Below are 25,094 nucleotides of genomic sequence, written 5' to 3' on the forward strand. Positions count from 1 at the left end.
CTCCAACCCAGATCTGTCTGACGTTGGTGCCCACCCTCTAGGGATGCTGCCTCTTGGGAAACTCTCCAGGATTCCAACTCCTTTGGTGTTCAGATCTAAAATTTTAGATGGGGCAGGATGGTACAACTCTGTGGCATTTAAACAATCCCTAGCCCCACAGTTGGGGGTGGGAAGAGGAGGAGGAGTGGGAGATGTTGCATTATGCCTGGGTAGGGTCCTAATAGTTCTTTTTAGACACTTGAGTAATTTAACCATAAATAACTGGGCACCGGGAACAGGACACTCAGTAATAAAAGCATGGCCTGGAGTCATGTTAAGAAAAAAAAAAAAAAAAATTCAAGTCCCTCAGTGGGTGGATGTATCTGCAAAACAAAAGAAAAGCCCCTTTCCCAGCCCAGGCAGAGAAGTCTCCTGTACAGTTAGAGACAACAGGCTTCCGGGCACGTAGCCAAGGTTCTGGGGATATTTATAACTTGAAGAGGGTGGGAGTCCCTAATAAGCTGCTATATTCTTTTTCCATCACTTCCCTCTCCAAGGCTACAGAGAGCTCGGAGCGCTTCCCCATGCAGAATGCCTGCTTTGCCTAGTGCTCCACTTCCATTGTCTAATTCCCTCATCCTGGCTGGGGAAAGGGAAGGCTGCAAATCCTTCCGTTCGGAGGAACTCCAGCTGAACGCAGCTTAGCAGCGGGAGGTGCTTCTTGGCCAGTTGTTGTGGCCTCGGAGATCGGCCTATGAGCCCCTGGTTCACTGAAGTCTTTGGTATCAGCCAACGATTTTTGGGCTTTGCCTGCAAGTCTACGGATTCGAGGTCGACCCGTGGGTCTGAGATCTCCGGAATCTGCCAGTGACCGCCAGAATCTTTCCGCACATCAGAGGTCTAGGAAAACTGCGGCTTTGAGATCTGTTTGAGGCCTCTTGAATCTTGAAGCCGGCGATCTAGTGGATCTTTGGCAGGTCAGGAGGTAAGTCTGTTCGTCCCCAATCCGGCTTTTCAGTTTCCTACCTTCACAATGACTGCTAGCATCCTGAGGACCCGCCGGGATCAGGCTCCCAGAGGCCCAGGGTCCCCTCGGTGAGCGAGGCCTCCAGAAACCCTTTCAGCAGACAGACCCTCCAGGATGATAAGGACCGCCCTCTCCCGGGAGCCTGCCTTTCTCCTCCTCACACGCCCTGTCCTCATCCCTGCTTCTGCTTTCCTTCAGGGTTTTCGCTTCTCGCCTCTCAACGGGCGCCCTCTTTAGAAGGACGCGGCTGGATGCCCCGACAGGGTTAACAGCGCCGGAGCCCGCACACCCCAGGCTCCGCCGCGGACCGCACTCCCGGGCAGGAAAAGTGGCACCGGGCCGACTGGGAGTTGTAGTCTGCGTGTGCGCAGGGTGCGAGTGCCGCATGCGCTGCTGGGAGATGTAGTCTGCATGCGTGCCGGCTGCGAGCGCCGCTGCTGGGAAGTGTAGTGCGTAGGCGGGGCTCAAAGTTCCAGCGCGGCCTCCCCGGGGGAGTGGGCGGCTACTGTTTTTCACTCTGGCTGGTGCTGTCAAAAGAGGGATAATCCCTGCGGAAGTGAGCACAGGCCAGCAGCTAAATTAAGTCCGACTTCGCGGATAATAGGATGTGACTCAAGAGGGTTTCTAGGGACGTGGAGAAAAGCAAGGCAACATCCCTAGCTTAATCGGGCTGTGGTCTCCAAGAGAAGGAAGCGGGAAATATTCCACCCTGGCTAGGAGGACGCGCTCCCTCCTTCACCCTTTTGTTCTTTTCCCTCCTCGGCTCTTGGCCTCTGACCGGCCTTTGTACGCGGGAGTGGAACTCCAAGTCCCGGCAGGCCAGCGGGCAGGCGCAGGCGCAGGCGTGATAGAGGGGCTCGGCCACGCTGCAGGAGGCGGGCCAAGAGTTCGGCATCTGATTGGCAGAGTGTCTTGCAAGTTTCGCTCGCTGATTGGCTGAGGCAGCTGCCGGAAAGGACCCAGCCTCGAGATGGAAGAGCAGAGGCGTTCTGTGGGCTGGGCTGAGGAGCCTTCTCCCTGAGACAGCATCTGCTTGACCCTCAGCTGGGGAGGGACCACCCTGGGGTTGTCCTAGTCGATTCTGGCATTGCTTCCACCCGGTGGTGGTGGAGACTCAGAGGGCGGGTCATGCTCCGGGGTCAGGGAGGAGAGTGACCCGGCCCTGGTCCAAGGCCCTCCCCGTCCGCCTTGCGGCCAGAACTAACTCCAGCCCTGGGGAGTGGGCAGGGCCTGTTTGCCGTGCCTCACGCCCTGCTTTTCGCCTCCTTCAGCGCTGTCCGCTGGCTGCTTTTCCTGCTCTCTCTCCCGGGAGGCCAACCCTTGTGCCCGAGATGGCAGCCACCCTGCTCATGGCAGGGTCTCAGGTAAGCCGGGGGTGGTTTCTCGGACCTTGCGTCTGCTTAGCCACCTCGTCCGGCATTTCTCCGCTCTGCAAATCCCTGGGGTTAGTAATTCGTTCGCTTCGGTATTCTACCTCCAGGGGCCTACGACTGGGCTAATACACCCGCAAACAAGCATGTATTGAATACCAGCTGTATGCCTTTAAATGTGGGGAGATTAAAGATGGACAGGACGGGAGCTACCCCGCCTGCTCACAGTCTGTTGGGAGAAAGGCGCATCCGGTTAACCGTGATACAACGTGATAAGTGCTGTATTTGCCGTAGCAACAAAGTGCTGTGGTGTGGAAACAGAAGTGGGAGTGATTAATTCTATCTGGAGCATCCGAGGGCGGAGCTGAGCAGAAGGAGGGGGACATCGAAGAAAACCATAATGAATGGCAGTGTTTCACTAATCTGAGAAAGATATTTCAAGAAAAGAGGAACATTGTCTGTAAAGCAATGGAGTGATGGAATTGCTATCTGTGTTCTCAGAAAGGCAAGGCTAGAGGGTAAGGTCCCCGAGTAGGGCAGGGGTATCTAGCTATGGAACCAGAGCAGTTCGTTTTTGTTTTGTTGCCACATCTGTTTTCTTGCTTGTTGATTTCTTCTTTGGACTTTACAGAGCAGACTTAATGCTTTTTGCTTCCTCAACATTCCCAACCATGTCTCTAGTTTCAAGAAGAAAAACTGGTACTAACCTCCTTGATACCGAGTAGTGAGGAAGCATTGTGTGATTTCAGGCACCTGTGACATTTGAAGATATGGCCATGTACCTCACCCGGGAAGAATGGAGACCTCTGGATCCTACACAAAGGGACCTTTACAGGGATGTTATGCAGGAGAATTATGGAAATGTTGTCTCATTAGGTGAGTAAGGATTCTACCTTTCTTCACCCTAGAATTTCTGAAACTATGTCAAAATGGCTTAGCGTTTCCAACAGAGCCTAGCTGTTTGATTTTTACGTCATTTAATTGGATAGTGGCTTGAGTTGAGTGCTCAGGCAGATCTTCGAATGTGGAAACATTCAGATCATATTGTCTAAAAGAAAAAAAAAGTTTCTGCCCATTTTAGAAACATTCAGTTTTCTTGTGTCTTGAGTCATTTGCCATTCTCCAGCCTGTTTGTACAGATCCCTGACCAAACAGGTCTGGCATAATGGTGCTTGCCAGGATATGAATGCCCCTGTAAATGGTGCTTTTACTCTAGGGCACTGGAAGATGAGGGAGTCTAAGCTAGGTTCATGGGAGGGCAGAAGCACCCGTTTCTGTTTGTTTTGGCTTCAGAGCCCCAGTCTTGCCTCAGGTTCTTTGTCTGAATAAGTTCTTGTCTAAAGATGTTCAGAGTGAGTATGTGAAATGTTCCAGAAGAATCCTGAAATAGTGGGATCACAAATTCTATTAGTGGAGGCGGTTTCATTGTGTTTGTCTGTTTGCCTGTCTGTCTTTTTTCTTTGGCAGTGCTAGGGATGGAACCCAGGGCATCTCACATGCTAGGCAAGTGCTTCTACCACTGAGCTGTAGCTCCAGTCCCCATTTTTTTTTTAATGGTATGCAAATCTGTTTTCCCTCCTAGCTGTATTTTGGTCTGGGTGTAACTAGAATAAATAATTTATCCAAGAACTGAACAGTCTTTTGACTCACTTTGTCTCCTGTTAGAACTTGACAGAAGTTAGCAAGTGTGTATGGTACACTAGGTCATCTGCCATTCATTAGAATGAATTCCTTTTTTAAAAAGCTTTATCCCATGTCTTTTCTCAGCACAAAAGACAACTTGACGGTTTCCTTCTTAACTTGGACTTTCCTTCTTAACTAGAACTTTCTCTGAAGTCCCAAGTTGTTTTGATCCCTTCTATAGAAAATCAACCATAAATAATGTTACCTACTCATGTCTTTTACCCAGATATTTCACTCAATACAACATAAACAAGAAATGAGAATCTTAAATAGTTTAAATTGGCCTAGTCCAAGGAGTGCTTATTAGAAGGACAGAAGCACCAAAAACAAGCAAACAAACCAAGAAAGAAAGAAGAAACTGGTTTCTTTTCCAAATAAGTTTGGGAGAGGATTAAATAATGTTTGCAAGCCTTCTTTATCTCAGGACTCCTCAGAATCTTTAATATGTTATCAGACATTGTGAATTTCTGATGAGAGAATAGTGTATGCACCATTTACCAGACTAATTTATCTGTGGTCCCTTTTCTCCCAGCAGTAGGTATACTAACCTTTTTCTGAAAAGTATACTAAGAAACCCAGTAGACCTGGGCACGGTGGCTTGGGAGACTGAGACAGGAGGATCGTGAGTTCAAAGCCAGCCTCAGCGACTTAGGCCCTAAGCAATTCGGCAAGACCCTGTCTTTAAATAAAATATAAAAAAAGGCTGGGGATGTGGCTCAGTGGTAAAGCACCCCTGAGTTCAATCCCTGGTACCAAAAGCAAACAAACAAACAAACAAACAAAACACAGTTGGGAAAATTCAGTGTTTGTAGAAAATTCCTTTGAGAATTTTGGTTGTGGTTTTTGATTTTCATTTGAGAACTATACATTTACCCATGCAATATAGTCAGTCAGTGCTGAGAATGTTCTGATGCAGGACTGGGGAGCAGCTCAGTGAGACCCGGGCTTCCACTCCTAGCCCCCCCCCCCCCCCAAAACAAGACTGTTTTCAGTCAGACATCTTTTTTGCCTTCTCCAATGTTCCCACATCTATTTTAATTTAAAAAGGCCACTGGAAAGTAGCAAGTGACATTTGGCAGTCACTTTTTCTGTCAACTAAGATATGGCACAGATAACTCAAAATTCATTTTTCTTCATATCAACCTAGTAGATTCTTCTTAGTAAATATTATGTGATGGTAATGATGAAAACCTGACAAGTTAAAATGTGTACATACAAAAAATATCCAGGCTCTGGGCCTTTAGAAATTCTAATTTAGTCTTTTATATGTTATGTGAATAGTTGTTTTTAATCTTCCAAAACACCAGAAATATGTACAGTTTTCATAAAGAACCATTAACTGTAGTAATAGAGGACATTTTGAACTTCTTAATTTTCTTTTTACGGTACTAGGGATTGAACCCAGGGCTTTACATATGCTAGGCAAGCACTCTACCACTGAACTACACCCCCAGACCTTTTTATTTTATTTTGAGGCAGGGTCTTCCTGAGTTGCTTCGGGCCTTGCTATATTGCTGAAGCTGGCCTGGAACTTGTGATCCTGCCACCTCAGCCTGCGAAGTGGCTGGGATTGTAGGCCTGAGCCACCCTCACCAAGGCGTGAACCTTTTATCTAACATCCCGGCCCTACCATTTAGTGCCGGGACTGTGGGCAAGCTGCTCACTCTCAGGGTCTTGGATGTCTCAGGATGACTGCGATCATAAATGAAGTAATGCCTGTGAAGAACCTGGTGTAGTACCTGGCCGCGGTGCATTCCCCATCTCATCCTGTACACTTTATTACAGACTTCGAGATCAGGAGCGAGAACGAAGTGAATCCAAAGCAAGAGATCAGCGAAGATGTGGAATTTGGGACCACATCCGAAAGGCCTGTTGGGAACGCCGAGGAAAATGCTGACGGTGAAGAGGCCTTCGGAAGCGGGGACAGGTCGGAAAGACAGTGGGGCGACTTGACAGCAGAAGAGTGGGTGAGCTATCCTCTCCAACAAGTCACCGACCTGCTGGTGCACAAAGAGGGCGCGGCGGGCATCCGCTACCACATATGTTCCCACTGCGGAAAGGCCTTCAGTCAGATCTCGGACCTTAACCGCCACCAGAAGACGCACACGGGAGACAGGCCCTATAAGTGCTACGAGTGCGGAAAGGGCTTCAGCCGGAGCTCGCACCTCATCCAGCACCAGCGCACGCACACCGGGGAGCGGCCCTACGACTGCAGCGAGTGCGGCAAGAGCTTCGGCCGGAGCTCGCACCTCATCCAGCATCAGACCATCCACACAGGCGAGAAGCCGCACAAGTGCAGCGAGTGCGGGAAGAGCTTCTGCCGGCTGTCCCACCTCATCCAGCACCAGCGCACGCACAGCGGCGAGAAGCCGTTCGAGTGCGAGGAGTGCGGCAAAAGCTTCAGCCGCAGCTCTCACCTGGCGCAGCACCAGCGGACGCACACGGGCGAGAAGCCCTACGAGTGCAACGAGTGCGGCCGGGGCTTCAGCGAGCGGTCGGATCTCATCAAGCACTACCGCGTGCACACGGGCGAGAGGCCCTACAAGTGCGACGAGTGCGGCAAGAACTTCAGTCAGAACTCCGACCTGGTGCGGCACCGGCGGGCGCACACCGGGGAGAAGCCGTACCACTGCAACGAGTGCGGGGAGAACTTCAGCCGCATCTCCCACCTGGTGCAGCACCAGCGGACCCACACCGGGGAGAAGCCGTACGAGTGCAACGCCTGCGGGAAGAGCTTCAGCCGCAGCTCTCATCTCATCACGCACCAGAAGATCCACACCGGGGAGAAGCCCTACGAGTGCAACGAGTGCTGGCGCAGCTTTGGCGAAAGGTCGGATCTCATCAAACACCAGAGGACGCACACCGGGGAGAAGCCCTACGAGTGCGTGCAGTGTGGCAAAGGGTTTACCCAGAGCTCCAACCTCATCACGCATCAGAGAGTCCACACAGGCGAGAAGCCCTACGAGTGTACCGAGTGCGAGAAGAGTTTCAGCCGGAGTTCGGCCCTTATTAAACACAAGAGAGTTCACACCGACTAGGTCCTGTAACTACGACTGCGCGGTGATTAGTTTGAAAGTACTTGTAGCTGACACCCGTGAGCTGGCTTGAGGCCGAGCTGCTTCTACCCTGCCGACTTTCCTGGTTGTGGGTTGCAAATAGAACATCCAGGAAGACTGCCCCTATGAAATTCAGACCCACAGTTCTGGGAACTTTATCCCCTCCTCCGGAAGAGAGGCTTTTATTTACTCAATTTTTATTCACTCAATATGAATGGATTACTTCATCAAATCCAGTCCTGCAAGTAGCTGGAACTCTGAAGACCAGGGACAAAAGCTGGTGAATGCTCAGGCCTGGGATTGGACTAAATCTTTAAAGGTTACTTCTCCGATCCAGGGCCCAAAATCTCTGCTAGGGGAAATGCGGACGTCATAGGGTGGTCAGGGTTGCTCTGGAGAAGGCCACCAGACGTGGTCTGAGTTGCCACCCTGTTCACACACCAGAGTAGAGGGCACACCCTTCTTCCCTGCAGAGGCTTTCCCTGGAGTCACTCCCACATCTGTATCTTTCTTCTTCCTGAGAGCAGGATTCTGCATGATGAAGGACACGATCGTACCTTTTCTCCCTCTCATTGTTTCTAATGAACCTGTTTGAAGCTCGTGTCTTTGGGACACAACCGAAGACACAAGTGTGAAAGGAAAAATGAGACACGGATTTGAGGACCAAGGACCCATTATCGGTGGGGGACTTTAGCAAGAGATGCCCACTGTTGTAATTGTCATGAATCAGGTTTATGAATTTTCTTTGGAAATCATTGTAGGGAACGTTGTAGGGAAAATATCTTCAAGGAAAGATAGGACTATAAGTGATGGAGCGAAAGGAGCAGGCGGAGCGTCTGCTACCCGGAAGGAAGTGCAGAGCCCCTTCCTAAGGCGTCTAGGTGGGGTCTGTATCCCTCCCCCCAACCTTTCAGATCAATTCTTCCTACACTAACTCTAGGGCTTGATAGGGCCACATCTAGTGTTTATCTTAGCTTGCTAAGGGCATGTCTGTACAGTGAAATGTGTACTCCTTTGGTTTTTCTAATAGTGGTAACTGAATTTGCAAAGAATTAGCATGTTCTTGGGTGATGTGGATTATGTGACAGAACTACAGACATAACTCCAATGTGAGAAATGTCCTTTCTCTTTCATTTCTTATGGAAAAAAATTTAAATACTAGTGCTTATGTGTGCACTGTCCTGTAAAGTTTGTGTAGAGCTCAGTATGTGTCCATCTGATTGTATGTGTCCATCAATCAGAGATAACGACTGGACAAAAAGGTTGATTGTCCTCTTCTCAGACTGAATTATCTTCTATGGCAATGAAGACCTCTTTGGCCTAGTCAGAAGGAATTAATAAGGTAGGAATGTGTTTCCCCCCCCCACCTACAGATAGAAATGGTTAAAATAAGAGTTGGCCTGATTTAAGCCCAGTAGTATTCGTTTCCCATCTCTCAGTCCAAGTAGGAATTAAGAAATAACCCAAATATTGATACTTCACCCAGTCTGTGGGGGATGGGAAGGAACTAGCGCCCAGGAGGTGGGGCCGGAATAAGGAACGCCTTGTCCTTTGAGAGGGAGGGCCCCAGTGTGTTTCTGCCATGCTCTCTTGTGAATGTTGTAACATTTGAAAAAAATGTTTTTGCCAAATCTCTTTGGGACTTGGTGTTAAAGGAGCCATTGGTCTCTCTTGGGCAGTGACTATACTATGTGAGTTATCGTGACCCACAGCTGTGGAATTACATTGCTTGAAAATGACACAACCTCAAAATGAAAAATGAAACAAAATGAAAAACCACTCCAAGGGGCTTTCTTCATATTGCCACTCGTATGTAAAACAAACGTGGGAAAGGCAGCATGGTTTTTGTTCTATACAAAATCTAGCAGACTGTGCATATTCCTATTTTAGTTGTTGGGTGACTTGTATGTTCTTGGTAACTAAACTCACATATGTCTTCTCCTGTATCAATGTTGCTGATGGTTTTAATGATTTCAGCGTTCTCCTGGTGCAGCGTTGAGACACTCCAAGTGTCACCCTGGGAGTGGGGCAGAGAAGTCAGCGTCTCTCATCCTAACTGTATCTCACGCTCTTCCCTTTCCCTGTTCTTACCTCACCCCAACCTGATCCTGCTGCCACCTTTGGCTTCTTAGAGGTGAAGGGCTCAAGAAAAGCTCTGAGTGCCCACCCGTCTCTCCACACACGTGTGCTCCAGTGGGGAAGTTAAACGGGCAAGTGCCACATGGCCCCATCTCCTCTTTCTGCCAATTGCTGCCCTTTGCTGTGCTGAACTGGGTGTAGAAGTCGTGCATCAGACCCTCTTGGCTAATGGTGTTTGCCTGGCTTCTGCTCTCAAGTCCCTGGCTGCTTCTGCACTTGAACACCCTGTGCCTGTTTTCTGTGGATGTGGAGAGTGAATGAGCAAGTAAGTCTGTAGAGCATTTTCCTTACGGTATTGGTCACAGTTATCCTAGTGTTGATTGACATCTGTATTATCCTAACAATATTCTATAATTAAAAGTACAATTTTAAAAATCAAAACAGCTGAGGATTATTTCAATAATTTGGCACGGATGCACATACGGGCTTTTCATCAGATTCATTAAATTTGGGCATGACCATCTTGACATTGATGCTTTTGTGTGCAGACCCTCTGTACAGATGTTCTTGTTGGGGAGCCAGGGGCGTAGTGTCTTGAGCCCTCTAGATGTTGCCATATCTTGAGAAGGTGCGTAAAACCTGTGAAGGGAAACCTGTTTCCTGCGAAGGTTATGCAGGTAGCAAAAGCGACATGGAAGTACTTGGTATGGATGACTCATTAACTTTGAAGGAAGAGGAAAAACATCAAAAAGGAAAAATGGGAGAAGGTCTTGTTGCTCTCAGACATTTTGGGGGTAGGCATTAAGGAGACTAACACAAACTCTGCTGAGCTAGGACTGGGTTCCCAGAGCAACATTCTCTCATGGACAGGAAGGTTGTCTCTTCACAACACTGGAGCAAGTGTGCCCAAGGCAGTGACTATGTATTACTAGGGTGTGGCCACAACTTTAATATTACAAGTCATTTTCTCTTATGAAATCTTTCTTTTTAAATGGAGGGCCAGTCTAGGCAAGGTAGGGGCAGAATACAAATACGGAAAAAAAAAAAGGAATTAATCAACCCTATAACCAAGAATTGGAAAAAAGAACAAATTTTATCAAATGTTTTTAAAAACTTACTTGTCGATAGGCACAGTGGTTAACCACTGAGCACATCCCCAACCCTTTTTATATTTTATTTTGAAACAGAGTCTCACTGAATTGCTTAGGGCCTTGCTAAACTGCTGAGGCTGGCTTTGTACTTGTGATCCTCCTGCCTCAGCCTCCCGAGTTGCTGGGATCACATGTGTTTGCGCTGCACCCAGCTCACCTTGAATTTCACAGCTGTAATCAAACCCCAAACTTAACTTGCTGCTTTCTCCCCCCACTCCTAGCTCCTCCTGTAGTTCCTAACTCAGTCATTGCCTAGTTACCAAGCTAGGCCCTTGCATATTTCCTTAACTCCTGCCTTTAGCCTCTCTCCCCAAATCAGTAATGAATATCAGCTGCGTCATTAGCCATCCAGTCCTGTCCATACAAATCTGTCTGTTGACTCCTCTCTACTGCCACCACTTACCAAGTGACTTTGGGCAATTACTTAGCTTTCCTGGTCCTTGAATTCCCCATCCATAAATAGGAAATTATATCTATTATATCTACTTCACTGAGTTCAAAGATTAAATGAGATAATGGGACTCAGAATACTAGCAACTACACAGGCTGTCACTGGGGCCACATCTCGCTTACTGAAACCACCTCCTAATGAGTCCCCTCTAGTTTGATCCCTGTCTCTTCTCTCTTACTGGAGCTCTAATGATCTTTCTGAAGGACAAATGCCTTTATGCCACTCTTCTGTGTAAAACCCTCTCAAGCCCCTAAATTTCATCTCCAGCACTGAGGGGGTGGGGTGAAGGAGATTTAAAAAGGGTAGAGGTCAGGTGTGGTGCATCTGGAGGCTGAAGCAGGAGGATCACAAGTTCAAGGCCAGCCTAAACAATTTAGTAATTCTGTCTCAAAAAGGACTGGGAATGTAGTTCAGTGGCAAAGTACCCCTGGTTCAATCCCCAGCACACAAAGAAGGGGGCGGGGTGGGTGTAGCTCAGTGGTAGGGCACTTGCCAGCTGGAAGTCCTGGGTTTAATCTCCAGCACTGCAAAAAAACAAGAACTTAAAAATAAAATCATCTTGTGCTTGCCATTGCCCACAGCAAACACCAAAGCTCCTCTGGTGTGATTTATGAGGAGTTTGTCCAAGACCTGGCTCCCCACCTCAGTTCTCCCCCACTTTCCTGCCCTTGCAGCACCCAAATGCCTCTGTCCATCCTCCTTCAGGCCAGCTCCTTCTCATTCATCAGGTCTCCAACCTGGTTTTTTCCAGCAGAACTTTCCTGATTCCACAAGACCAGATCCAGGTGTTCCTGAAGTATTTTTCTTGGTTTTATCCCAAAGTATTGTATCCCTATTTTGTAATTACCTGTTTACTTTTTTTGTCTTCTCTACTAACCTGTAATACCCTTGAAGAAGTTACTGTGTCTTGATCACTAATGTACCTTCAGCCTCTAGCCGATGTTTGACCTGGAGTAGGTAGGCAACAAGTATTTTGTGAATAAATAAGAGAAGAAAATATACACCTTCATTCATTCATTCTCTCTCTCCCTTTTAGTAGGGCTGGTGATTATTTCTGATTTATCACCAACCCAAGCTACTCACGAAAGAACTAAAAAAGTTCCGTCATTGGTGCGTCTGGTGGGACTTCATGCAAGAGGAAGAGGTTATGTGACCCATCAGGACCTTCCCTTAAAGCTTGGACAAGGACAGGTGCACATCTGACTGCTCCTGTATTAATAATGATGAGTCATTGTCACTGACCTTCCAAAGCCTATCTAGGAATGGGCTTTCTCTATAACTCTGACCCGTGTTGCATGGCGCGTTCCCAATTCAAGGAGCTTGGGCAGGATTCTAAGCTCCCAGTGTTTTAGTCTGGCATTTGGCTAATCTGAATTCTCCAAGTCTAGTATATAAACAGGTGATTAATAATATTTGGGGAGGATTCGAATTCCTTTATGAATCTAATGGAAGTTTTGGATCATTTGTTATTTTTATTGAGTTTTGAGGGTTCTTTATATATTTTGGACACAAATCCTCTAAAAAATGTGTTTTATTGGTGCATTATAATTATACATGATGGGATTGTTGTGATATATTTGCACATGCACACTATTTAATTTGCTTTATTTCATTTCCCAGCATATCTTCCTTCCCCAGTTTCCTTCCTTTACTGGTTACTATTTATTTTTTAAATTGGTACATGGTAATTTTTCATAAAAGTGGAATTCACGGCGATATGGTTCAGGTGCACATAACATAATTTGGTTGATGTCATTCCCCAGTACTTCCCCTTTCCTTCCCTTCTGTCTCTTCCTTGATCTGATCCCCTTCCTCTGCTGTTCTCCATTCTATTGTCATGGGATCTTTTTTTGTTCTTTTTTTTTATCTCTAGCATCCACATATGAGAGAAAACGTTTGACTCTTCTGAGTCTGGCTTATTTCACTTGGTATGATGTTCTCCAGTTCCATCCATTTACCAGCAAATGACATAAGTTCATTCTTCTTTATAGCTGATCATAACTCTATCACGTATCTATACACATTTTCTTTCTTCATCCTTCTGCTGATGAACACCTAGGCTGGTTCCATAACTTAACTATTGTGAATTGCGCTGCTATAAACATTGATATGCATGTTTTGCTGCAGGATGCTGATTTTAGTTCTTTTGAATAAATACCAAGGAGTGGAATGGTTGGGTCACATGGTACTTTCATTTCTAGTGTTATTTTTTTCTTGCGGGGGTGGGATTGAACCAGCAGAGCTTTTACCATTGAGCTACATCCTTAGATCTTTTTATTTTTTATTTTGAGACAGGGTCTTGCTAAGTTACCCAGGATGGCCTCAAACTTGTGATCCTCCTGCCTCAGCCTCCCACGTTGCAGGGATTATAGGTGTGTACCACTGTACCCCACCATTTCTAGTCTTGAGGAAGCTCCATACTGATTTCCATGGCGGTTGTGCTAATTGACTGCTCAACCAACAACATATAAGTGTTCCTTTTCCTCCTCATTCTTACCAACATTTACTATTGTTTGTATGATTGACGGCTGCCATTCTAACTGGAGTGAGATGAACTCTCAGTGTAGTTCTGATTCACATTTCCCTGGTTGCTAAGGATGTTGAACATTTTTTTTTTATATTTGTTGGTCATTTGTAATTTTTTTGTTCTAATTAGTTATACATGACTATATGAATGCATTTGGACACTTTGTACACAAATGGAGCACAGCTTATTCCTCTGGCTGAACATGGTTCAGAGTCGCACCGGTAGTGTAATCATACATGTATAGAGGGTAATAATGTCCGTCTCATTCTGGTCATTTGTATTTCTTTTGAGAAATGTCTGTTTAATTTATTTTCTTATTGATTGGGTTATTTGTTTTGTTATTGTTAAATCTTTCGAGTTCTTTTTGTATTCTGGATATTAATCCTCTGTTGGTAGAGTAGGGACAAAGATTTTCTTCCATTCTACAGGCTCTCTCTTCATGTTCTTAATTGTTTGCTGTGCAGAAACTTCTTAATTTGATGTCATCCCACTTATTGGTTCTTGGTTTTATTTCTTGAACTTTAGGAGTCTTATTAAGGAAGTTAATGTTTGTGCCTACAGGTTGCAGTGTTGACTTTGTTTTCTTCTAGAAGTTGCAAAGGTTTTGCTCTAATTCCTGGGTTTTTGATCCACTTAGATTTGACTTTTGTGCAGGGTGAGAAATAGGAATCGAGTTTCATTTTTCTACATATATGGATACCCAGTTCTCTTAGCATCATTTGTTTAAAAGACTGTCTTTTCTTAGACACAAATCCTTTAATAGGTAAATGATTTGCAAATATTTCTGTCTTTTCTTTTTGGAGCTGGGGATTGAATCCAGAGGTGCTTAAGCACTGAGCCACATTCTCAGCCCTTTTTATGTTTTATTTTGAGACAGGATCTTACTAAGTTGCTTAGAGCCTCACTATGTTGCTGAGGCTGACCTTGAATTTACAATCCTCCTGCTTCAGCCTTCCAAGCCGCTGGTATTACAGGTGTGTGCCACCATGCCTGGCTTCATTCTCCTTTCTTCCCTTTTTATTTTTTTAAATCTCACAGTAGTTTTTTATTGATGCATTATAATTATACATAGTAGTGGAATTCATTGCTACATATTTGTACTTGACTCAATATGACAATATAATTTAGTCAGTTTCATTCCCCAGTCTCCTCATCCCCCTCCCCCTATCCCCTTCCTATTCTAATGGTCTCCCTTCTATTTTCACAAACCCTGCCCCCTTTCCCCCCTTTGTTCTCTCTAGCTTCTACATATGAAAGGAAACATGAACCTTGACTTTCTGCATTGGGCTTACTTTGCTTAACATAATGTTTTGTCCATTTCCTGCAAATGACATAATTTCATTTTTCTTTATGGCTGAATTAAAACCTCATTGTGTTTATATACCACATTTTCTTTAGCCAATCATCTGTGGCAGACACCTGGTTGGTTCCACAATTTGGCTATTGTAAGTCATGCTGCTGAAAATATAGATATGCATGTATTACTATGATATGCTGACTTTAAGTCTTGAGGATAAATACCAACGAGTGGTATAGCTGGGTCATATGGGTTCCATTTACAGTCTTTTGAGAAACTCTTCATTCTCTTAATAGTATCTTCCAAAGAACCAACAATTTTTTATGAAAAGTAGTGTTCTGATAGAATTTTTATCCAAGTTTTTCTAAATTTCCACACTGAGCTCTTGAAGCATGTAACTTCCATCTTCTGTTTCTGGGAAGTGAGGGGAGAAGCAAATTTTCTGGACTTCATTCCATTTGAACACATCCTCCCTGGCCTCTCTTTTTGGTATCAGAGGTTGAACCCAGGGGCACTTAACCACTGAGCCTCATCCCCCCATTTATGTTTTATTTTAACTCAGGGTCTCACTAAGTTGCTTAGTGCCTTGCTAAGTTGCTGAGGCTGGCTTTGAACTGGCCTCAGCCTCCTGAGAGGCTGGGATTTCAGGTGTGCACTGCCATGCCCGACTTGGGCCACTCTCTTTAGAAAGCCCTGGTGTGACCCTCTCCTAGTTCTACCTTTTCCAGGGGGCCACTGGAACGTGCCCATGCAGGGATCCTCCTCTCCACTCCTTCTGATCACAAACTCCAAGTGGAGAAGAACTTGGAATTCTTTGCTTAAACAAACAGCCTACTTCCAAGACTCTTCCTCAGGTTCATTCTCTTGAGTGCAGATCAAGCTGCCGGTGTGTACCCCTGGGGCTTGCAGGGATTGCCACATGTGGACACAAGGACCCTCCTAGAATGGCACAGAATCAAAACAGGAGAGGTGGGCAGGCCTCCCTTTCTACTCTTACTTCAGTTCAGGTCCCAGGTTAACTAGCAAACACCTCCATGAGTGATTTATGATGAAGAATAAAAACGCTGCTGGAGGTAGTTCTGTGGCAGAGCACTTGCCTAGCGTGCACAAAGCCCTGTGTTTCATCCCCAGGACCCCTCCTACCCACCCCCCACATAAAAGAGTAAGGACCTGTGAAATTCAGATTTCTGAGGTGAGTGATTTGTTGGATAGATAAGTAGCTATTGGTGGAACCAGAACACACAAAGAAGAGTGGGATGGGGATAAAGACCACCAGCTGAGTTATTTAACAAAAATCTGTTGAGTACCAACTTCTGTTCCTGCATAAAACTGGACAAGACCAAGAGTCTGCCCGTGTTGAGATATGTGATGGTGGAGGAGCTGGACAATAGTGACATATATCAGGTGGCAACTAGTGCAATGAAGAAGAACAGGGGACAGGGCACAGTGGCTCTCACCAGTGATCCCAGCTACTCAGGAGGCTGAGGCAGGAGGATCACAAGTTCAAGCTCAACCTCTGCAACTTAGCGAGACCCTGTCTGTAAATAACTGGGAATGTAGCTCAGTTGTAGAGCACTCACCTGGCGCGCACAAGCCCCTTGGTTTGATTCCTGGTAATACAAAAATAATAAAGTAAGGGGAGTGAATGGGGACTATTTTTAGAGAAGGTGATCATATAAAGAGGTGCCATTCTGGCTGGGGTGTAACTGTTGTAGAGTGCTTGCCTAGTATGCATGAGGCCCTGGATTTTATCTGCAACACTGCAAAAAAAAATAATGATTTTTTTAAAAAGGTGCCATCTGAACGGCTTTCCAAATGAGTTGCCAGGATATCTGGGGAAAGCATTCTAGGCACTTAATGTACTGAAGAGCAAATGGAAAGGTGCTGCAGCAGATGGCGCGGTGGAGGCCGTCACCAGGCAGGCAGAGGGGATGGAGCTCAATGAGTGGGTTGAGTGGGGCAGATGAGACATTTAGAGACTAATTCAATCAGGTATTCATATGCCCAGCAGGCATTTCAAAATAGGAGTCCAGAGCTCAGGACATGAAGTGATGCTGTGATAGAGAAATGGGAGCCTGGTGGGTGGTGCACCCCTTTAATCCCAGCGACTTGGGAGGCTGAGGCAGGAGGAGTGAAAGATCAAAGCCAGCCTCAGCAACTTAGCGAGGCTCTAAAGCAATTTAGTGAGACCCTGTCTCCAAATAAAATATAAAAAGGGTTGGGGATGTGGCTCAATGATTAAACACCCCTGGGTTCAATGCCTGGTGAAGAAGAAGAAGAAGGAGAAGAAGAAAAAGAGAAATGGAAATAGCTAGTATGGAAATGGTAGTAGGAGTGAAAATCGTGTAGAGGAATGAAATGACCTGATAGAGTGTGAGAACCGTATGGAAGGATGGAATTCTGGAGACACCAGCAGACAATGAATGGTAGAGGTGAGGACCTAGAAGGAGGTACTGTGGAACCCAGAGAAGAACCAAGAGAAGGGTCACAGGGTGAAGGATGCTCCACGTTTCATGATGTCCAGTTGCAGCAGATGTCCAGTGAGATCTGGGGTTTGAAACTCTCTGTAAGTGGGAAAACTGAGTATAAGCTATCACGGTGATTCTAATGATGATTAGATAGCACACACCCCTACTTCTAATGAGTATTTTAACTGAAGAGTAATGAGAACTTAGCTATATATGCAGTCTATTTATAAAATGTTAATGTTTTATTGAATGTTTTATTGAATTTCCAAAACATGAGAGTTATACTGAATGCTATAATCACTCTGGCACCATACTGATTTTGGAAACAGACTCATAATCCCTGTAGAGTCCAATTTGTGGAACTGTATGTTTAACTTGTATATTTGAATATGGGTAATAATATTTACCATAGAACTCTACCAGACTTTAAGCTAGGCACAGTGCTGTGCTGTACTCTTATAATGCTAGCAGGAGGAAGCAGGATAATCCTAAATTCCAGACCAGCCTCAGCAACTTATCAAGACCTGCCTCAAAATAAAAAATGAGAAGGGCAAGGGATGTAGCTGTGGTCAAGTGTCCCTGGGTTCCATTCCAGTACTACCCACACACACATTAGAACTCAGTGGAGTTACATACAACTATCTCCTAGGGTGTGATTTCTGGAACTTAGGTGACATCTACCACTGCCTCCTGGGCCTCTCCCTTTAAAACGGCTGCAGAATTCAGTTCATTGGATGGGTGCACCGAGGTCCTGGTGATAATTTGCCAGGGAATGGCACTGCTGCAGAATGGAGAATGTTGCAACCACGTGTTCAGCGCTCTTAAATTGGATTTGTCTCTTCTAACTGGACCTTAAAAGTTTATTTTTGCTTTTTGAGTTTGGGGAAGTGGAAGGTTGAAAAGGCGAGCTCACTTTTCCATCTTCTTTTTCTGTTTTTCCCATGATCCCTCAACAGAATCTAAGAAGAAAACTCATAAAAACAAATTAAGAACAAAAAGAATTTCAGAAACCAGACTACAAGCAGCAGGTTTGGAAATAGGAAGGCTTAAAATGAGGGAGGTTTAATCTTACTGTTTTTTTAAATGCCTTTATTTATTTTTATGTGGTGACGAGGATCAAACCCAGTGCCTCACACGTGCTAGGCAAGAGCTCTGCCTCTGAGCTACAGCCCCAGCCCTAACCTTATTGGTTTTGATTAATCTTTTCTGGCCAGTAGCATGATAATGAAGAGAACAAAATCTGGAGTTACACCAGAGTTTGGGTCTCAGCTCTGACTTGAGCCTTAGTTTCACATACAGAAGGGAGATGATACCTCTTGGTACTTGACTCATAAATCCTGAGCATTAAATGAGATAATGTGCTAAGGGCTTAACAAGTGTTAATGAAGATCATGACATCCATATGATCTTACGAAAAATTTCTATTCTAACAAACCTACCCCAAAGAGTTGCTCTTCCAGAGTTGAAACCTTATGAAGACAATTTTGTTAATTTCAGATAGAATCCCCCTTATTCATGGAGGCTATGTTCCAAGATGCCCAGTGCATCCCTGAAACCATGGATAGTACTGGACCCTACATGTTTTTTCCTATGCATACATATCTATCATAAAGCTTAACTTATAAATTAGACACAGTAAGAGATTAACAATAACAACTATAATAAAAGAACAATTACACTATAATAAAATTTATTTAAAACTTGTGAATTATTTATTTCTGAAATTTTCCATTTAATTGAATATTTTTGGTGGTACTGGGGATTGAAGCCAGGGGTTGCTCTACCACTAAACTGCATCACCTGTCCTATTTATTTATTTATTTATTTATCAGTACCAGGGATTGAATTCAGGGGCACTTAATCACTGAGCCACATATCCAGCCCCCTCCTTTTTTTGTATTTTATTTAGAAGTAGGGTCTCACTGAGTTGCTTAGGGCCTCACTAAACTGCTGAGGCTGACATGGAACTCGTGATCCTCCTGCCTCAGCCTCCAAAACCGCTGGGGTTACAGGCATGCATCACCGTGCCTGGCCCTTTTTATTTTTCTTGAGACAGGGTCTCTCTGAGTTGCCCAGGCTGGCAAGACAGACTTAGAATCCTCTTGCTTGAGCCTCCCAAGTAGCTGGGATTACAAGTAGCTGCTTTTGTACCCAGCTTTATCATGATTTTTTTGGCTGATAAAAATATATATACCTCTACAAGCCTACCAACACTGGAACTCTGGTTGAAAGTAGTTTATTGAAATAACATTGGAGTTACACAGGTTTGTATTTGAGTCTTAGGTCAGTGTAGTGTGGCTCTGAGCAAATATTTCAACCTCTCCAAGTCTTGTTTCCTCAATAAAATGGGATAGTATTACTAAGGTTTCAGGTTCCACCTAAGGGTCAGCAGTAGCATATCTAAAACATTCAGCACATAATAGGAGCTCAATAAATGGTCATTATTATCTACAAAGGTGTGGTACTAAGATAGAAATATACTTTCTTTCCATTTTAAAAAACGACTTTGATGAATCTGAGAACTTGAAGGGAATTTATAGGCCAGCTCAAGGATAGTCTTCAAAAGAAAAAATCATGCCAGCTGGGGTGGTGCACACCTGAAATCCCAGTGTCTTGGGAGGCTGAGGCAGGAGGATTGCAAGTTTAAAGCCAGCTTCAGCAATTTACCAAGCCCCTGTCTCCAGATAAAAAATAAAAAGGGCTGGGGATATGGCTCGGCGGTTAAGTGCCCCTGAGTTTAATCCCTGGTACCAAAAAAAAAAAAAAAAAAGAAAGAAAGAAAATAAGCTCCAAAAATGATGATAAATCAGATATGCTGCAAGATCTTATCTGCTTTAAGCTCTGCAAGTGCTTTAAGACAAACTTAGAATCCTCTTGCTTGATCCTCCCAAGTAGCTGGGATTACAGGTAGGTGAATCTTTTTTTAAAAGATGCATAACCTTAGGAGGTATAAATGAAAGACAGCAAGCCTTCAGCTCTAGTCAGTCTTGGTTGGAACACCACCATTTTGTTGTTTTGTTTTTGTGAGACGGATCAAAGAGCCCAGGGTTTCAGGCATGCTAGACAACCTCTTTACCACTGAGCCACATCCCCAGACCTAGCACCACAGTTTGGGAAACTTCCTTGAAATAATAAATATTATTAAAGTTGGACAAAGAAAATAAATAGTTCTACTTGACAATGAGAAAACTCAAGGCAGAACTGTTTAGGTACAGTTGGGTAGAGGGCTCTTAGCACCTACAGTTCAGCATGGGTTGATCTTCGATGCTCTTTCTGCTAACATAAGGGTATTTCTTTCATTTTCTATGTGTTCATTCATCTCTCTTCTTCCTCCTTTATTTCCAGACCTTGCATGTGCCTTTGTTTTTTGTTGCTGGTGCTGTGGATTGAACCCAGGGCCTTACACAAGCTAAGCACTTGTTCTACACCCATAGCCCTGCTTGTGCCTTTGAACTGTGCCTCTGATGATTTATCCCTGTTAGGGGCTAGTGGTGAGGCAGGGTCTTGCTATGTGGTGCAGGCTGGTCTCAAACTTCTGACCTCAAGAGATCCTGGTCTTCCTGCCTCAGTCTCCCTAGTAGCTGTGACTACAAGTTCACACCTCCAGGTTAGCTAAGTTAAGGCATTTTAAAGAGGCTGAGTTGATGTATGTAATCTTGTTTGGAGTCTGGAATAGGTTGACCGTTTCTTTCAGTATGAGGAAAGGGACAAACAAGGCAAAGATGAGTTGAAGGATCCTGTAAGAAGGTTTGGTGATTTTAAAACAATTCTCTGTTCCTTCAGGTAGTCGATACTAAATGTCAAACCTTCAATATGAATATTCTGGTGCCCGATAACTGTTCTAAGAAACAAACGTATATTCATTAATTTTACCAGCTCAAACCACAGACTTGGTCTGACAGTGAAGGGTTGTGGGAGATCCTGGCTGCACTGTTACCCCTTTTTCTTTATTTCTCTCTCTCTCTCTTTTGTACTTGGGATTTGGGAATTGAACCCAGAGTTTTTACCCCTGAGCTACTTTCAGTCCTTTTTATTTTTTACTTGATATGGGGTCTCACTAAATTGCCTAGGCTTATGATCCTCCTACCTCAGCCTCCCCAGTAGCTGGGATTACTGGCATGTGCCACCATGCCCAGCCTGTGCTATCTAATTTAAAGAGCAGGGATATAGCTGGAGCTCTTCTTACCAACCTATTTTTATTATTTGTATTTGTTCTACCTTATCAGCTAGAATATAAACTCTTAAGAAGACAGGGACCATGTTTTGTTCATTTAATTATCCCTGTTCTTAACACAATAATTTGTATGCAGAAGGAATGCAATGAATATTTATGGAATATTGAATTTATGAATGTCCATGATTTTTTTTTTTTTTTTTTGGTGACCATACTGTCCAAATTAAAAAATCAAGCTATATGGTCTGAAAGGATGGAATCTACTTAGGAGAACTATATGACAGACTATTTGAAATATTATCCCTGTCTGGGTGATAGAATTGTATTAATTACAGAATCTAGCACAGGTGTTCTTCCATGCTAAGCATAGCTTTAAAACTAAGCTACATCCCACCCCCAGCATTTCTATAATGTTTACACCCCATAATACAAAAACTGAGTACACCCAGAGATCCGACCTGGGTGCACAGTAAATGACTTAGCCTGTTTTCTATTGCTATGACAGAATACCTGAGACTCGGAAATTTATAAAGAACGGATATTAATTTCCCACAGTTCTGGAAGCTGGGAAATCCAAAATTAAAAGTGCAGAAGCTGGTAAGGGCCTTCCTGGTTGTCATCCCATGATGGAAGGGCAGAGTCAGAGCCAAAGAAGCAAGAGAGCAAACTCACAACCTCAAGCCTTTTTATAATCAGCATTAATCAGAAGACCTAATTACCTTCTATAGCCCCCATCGCCCAACACTGCAGTAAACGTTCCCCTGGACTCCAGTACAACTGGAGTACTCGTTCAAACTATAGCAGTAAGAAAGCAATAATTACATTTTGGTTTCTGGGATCCGAGAGACTTAATGTGCTCAATTGCATCTGGAAATTCTACCGACCGCTTGACCTCCTCAACTCCTTAATAGGGGTGAACAGCTGAAGTTAGGATTAGGAGGTAAGCCCACACTAGGGAAGTGAGTTGGGTTCCTGTGGGGTGAGTTAGGTTAGGACTAAGGCGAGGACAAGGAACAAATCAGGAGAAAAAGATGAGAAATAGGTTTAGGTGTAACGGTAGTTAATCTCCCTGGGGAGATTTCCTTGCCTGGATGGCTCTTTTGGCTTCATTGATGGACCTGCTGCTCCACGTACCCCATCCACTTTATGGATGTTAACTGGCTCCCAACCCTGTGGGAGAAAGGTTCCTGCTTTATAATTTGTGACACACATTTCTCTTGAGTCATGCCCACTTTAGCGATTTCCCTCAGTCTGTGCTGCCACCAGCGATGTGCGCAAAGGAGCCAGGGAGGGAAAGAGGCGGTTCTCGGATGGTTCCAAGGGATGCTTTCCTATGCAAAACTCTACAGAAAAAAAAAATGTATATATGACATGTAAATCGTATTCTAATTAGAGCCAAAAGGGTGACCTAGAGAGGGGACCCAACGCGTGGCAATGGGCGTGTCGGCGGCGCTAGGGAGGATTCGGGGGCGAAGACGCACCGGCACCTGGGCGGGAGCGCCATGGCGGAGCTGCCCGGTACGGACCGCAGGGGGCGGGGCTCCGGAGGCGGCCACGCGGCGCGAGGCCTGGATTCTCCGCCTCTAGGTTTTGGGCCTCGTAGCGGGGGCAGACGAAGAGGGAGGAGTCTCGGCCACCCAGGGCCTGGTGCCCTACAGCCTCCCCACTACCAGGAGCCCCCACCACAGACCCCTTTGTGTGCCTGCCCCCGCCCCGGAGGCGCCCCAGTCAGTGGCGCTGAGTATCCTCATTGGCTCAGCTGACCGATGCACCGATTGGTTTTGGAGCCGTCCGGCGTGGGCCGCTTTCCCTCGATACTATTGGTCATCTGAGCTGTCTGTCAGGGTGCCTCGTGAGATGATTGCCCAGCTGCTCGGAGTCCCTGGAAGCAGTTCCGGGAAACCCCGCGTGCTGCCGGGATCGCGTCTCTGTCCATGAGGGGGGGAGGGGGTGGCGCGCGCGCCATTTCTAGTCGTTTTCAAAGCGCCTCGCGCCGGTTCTCACGGGCCCGGCCGCCGACCCCCGCACTGCCCTGGTGAGTCTCGCGCCGGCCCGTGGGGGGAGGGGCCGGGAGCCCCGATCCGACCCGACTCGGCCCGGCCCAGGCTGGGTGCCTGGTCCCCAGTTTGATTTGCGCTCCGCGGCCCGGGGGTGGGGGTGGGGATGGGCTGGGGGCGGCTTCGGCCTCGTCGGGCCGCGCAGCCGTGGGCCTAGCCCCGCGGCGGCGCCTCCGCGCCCTCGCTCAGCCTCCCCCGCCCCTCCAGTCCCCGTCCCTCCGCGCGGCCCGCCCGCTGCCCTCCGCGCGGCCTGCCGGCCCCGCCGCACTTTTCCCGCCTCCGCCCGCGGCTGCATGCGGCCCGGCCCGGTCGCTTCGCTCTGCCGGAGCTGCTGGGCCCCGGCGTCGGCCGGCCGGGCGGCCAGTGGGATGTGTCGGTAGTCGGGTCGGGCCTGCGGGGTGGGGTGGGCAGAGGGCGGGTGCAGATCGCAGGGTGACCGGAGCCGGGAGAAAACTTTTGTGTGAGCAGAGGGCGAAAGGCCGATGTAAGTGGGAAGCCGCCCCCTCCCCCGTGCTGCATGCTGCGACCGAGATTTGAAGGAAAAAATGACTATAGAGGCCACGAAACTTAGGCTGCGAGCGGCGCCTGCAAGCGCGAGCCTGAGGATGGCACAGGCGCACCAAATTGGAAGAGCGATTCTTTTTCTTATACGGTGGTAACCGTATTGCCCGGATCCAAAAGTCAAAGCCAGGGGGTTCTTGAAAGGTTCAGGCCTTTCGCACGACCTGTTAGAGGTTTTTGCTGTCCTCAAGAGGCTGGATTTATGTCTCCTGAGTCAGTCGTAGGCTAAGGGCTTGACACTCGTGAGCCATGAGATGACCGTTAGTTTTCATTTCGTTGGTTCTTTTAAAACCCGTCTCTTTAACGATTTGCACAGAGATGTTCAGAAAAAGTCAGGGAGGAGGCAGTACTGACTTCCCAAATCTCCCAGCAGCCCTTTTAAAATCTTACGTAAATGTCTCCTTTTTGCAAAAATGTTTAGGTCAAGTGACTACAGTCACCTTAGTATATTTGCTGCATCCAGAAATATGGTTTGGCTGTGTGGCATTGTGTTGAATTGACATGAGTTTTAAATGGTCTCATATGACATAAAAGTCTTTCAAATGAGCACTTTGTATTCGGCTTGAAGAGAGGTTCCCCGCCCCCCTTGATCTGAAGGTTTTATTTTCTGGAATCTAATTATTTTATGTTTTCTGTAAAAAGTTTACACAGTTTTTTTGGGATTAACCAATTTCAATATCAACTTGTAGAGCCTTTGCAATCAATTGGTAGTCACAAACTTTTCTGTCTTGTAGTAAATACACAACTTGTCTTTTTGCTTTACACATAAAATACCCCACACCTTAAACAGATGTTCATTGAACTTTTCTGTTAAAAATTTGCCTCTTGTCTGTAACTAATGGTATTCCCAGGTGCAATGCTGTGAGGGTCTTGTGATACTGAGAACTTTGTGAGTTCTGATGATCTTAAAGGTAGTATTTTGGGGTGGGTGGGCATGGAAAAACTATTATGTCCACAAAGAGTTTTTGGATTTTAGGATACATCTTTCTAGGATTAAGTTGTATTAATTAGTAAATATATTCATCTCACATAATAGTTTCTTGATCAAATTGTGCCAGGCTTAAATGTTTCCATTTTTGCTCATTCATCAGAATTTGAGACTTACCTTGAGAAAGATTTATCCACCTAAAGTTTAACCACAATCTGGGTTTATACAGACATTAGAGGGCTATCAAGTCTTAAGGTTTTGTGATCCTGAGAAATCATATTATTTA

The 25,094-nt window shown here is 45.7% G+C and overlaps 2 protein-coding genes across 8 annotated transcripts in view; both read left to right on the forward strand.

Annotated features, from left to right (window-relative positions):
* The first annotated feature begins 458 nt into the window (after positions 1 to 458).
* On the forward strand, positions 459 to 10,283 carry Znf436 (zinc finger protein 436). 3 transcript variants are annotated; one of them, XM_047566838.1, is made up of 4 exons: positions 459 to 964; positions 2,278 to 2,370; positions 3,126 to 3,252; positions 5,845 to 10,283. In XM_047566838.1, the coding sequence occupies exons 2-4, from the start codon at positions 2,338 to 2,340 to the stop codon at positions 7,095 to 7,097; spliced, it is 1,413 nt and encodes a 470-aa protein (XP_047422794.1). In that variant the 5' UTR covers positions 459 to 964; positions 2,278 to 2,337; the 3' UTR covers positions 7,098 to 10,283. The 3 variants fall into 3 exon arrangements, with proteins under 3 accessions (XP_047422794.1, XP_047422811.1, XP_047422802.1); XM_047566846.1 differs by lacking the exon at positions 459 to 964 and adding an exon at positions 2,671 to 2,894 and having other exon boundaries at positions 1,950 to 2,370; XM_047566855.1 differs by lacking the exon at positions 2,278 to 2,370 and having other exon boundaries at positions 460 to 964.
* Positions 10,284 to 23,161: 12,878 nt separating this feature from the next.
* The window catches only part of Hnrnpr (heterogeneous nuclear ribonucleoprotein R), a 33,238-nt gene continuing 31,305 nt past the window's right edge, over positions 23,162 to 25,094 (forward strand). For 4 of the 5 annotated variants that reach the window (XM_047555900.1, XM_047555917.1, XM_047555907.1 and 1 more), the window contains exon 1: positions 23,162 to 23,297. The gene's annotated coding sequence lies outside the window, so the exon portion shown is untranslated. The remainder of the gene's footprint in view (positions 23,298 to 25,094) is intronic. The other variant, XM_047555938.1, reaches the window with a different exon arrangement.

The sequence above is a fragment of the Sciurus carolinensis genome, chromosome 1 (assembly GCF_902686445.1).
Source record: "Sciurus carolinensis chromosome 1, mSciCar1.2, whole genome shotgun sequence".
In the NCBI taxonomy this organism is placed as follows: domain Eukaryota; kingdom Metazoa; phylum Chordata; class Mammalia; order Rodentia; family Sciuridae; genus Sciurus; species Sciurus carolinensis.

Coding starts and splice junctions, on each gene's coding strand:
- Znf436 (XM_047566838.1), top strand. CDS start 2,338: ATGGCAGCCACCCTGCTCATGGCAGGGTCTCAG. Junction 2,371..3,125: donor TGCTCATGGCAGGGTCTCAG/GTAAGCCGGGGG, acceptor GTGTGATTTCAG/GCACCTGTGACATTTGAAGA. Junction 3,253..5,844: donor TGGAAATGTTGTCTCATTAG/GTGAGTAAGGAT, acceptor ACTTTATTACAG/ACTTCGAGATCAGGAGCGAG.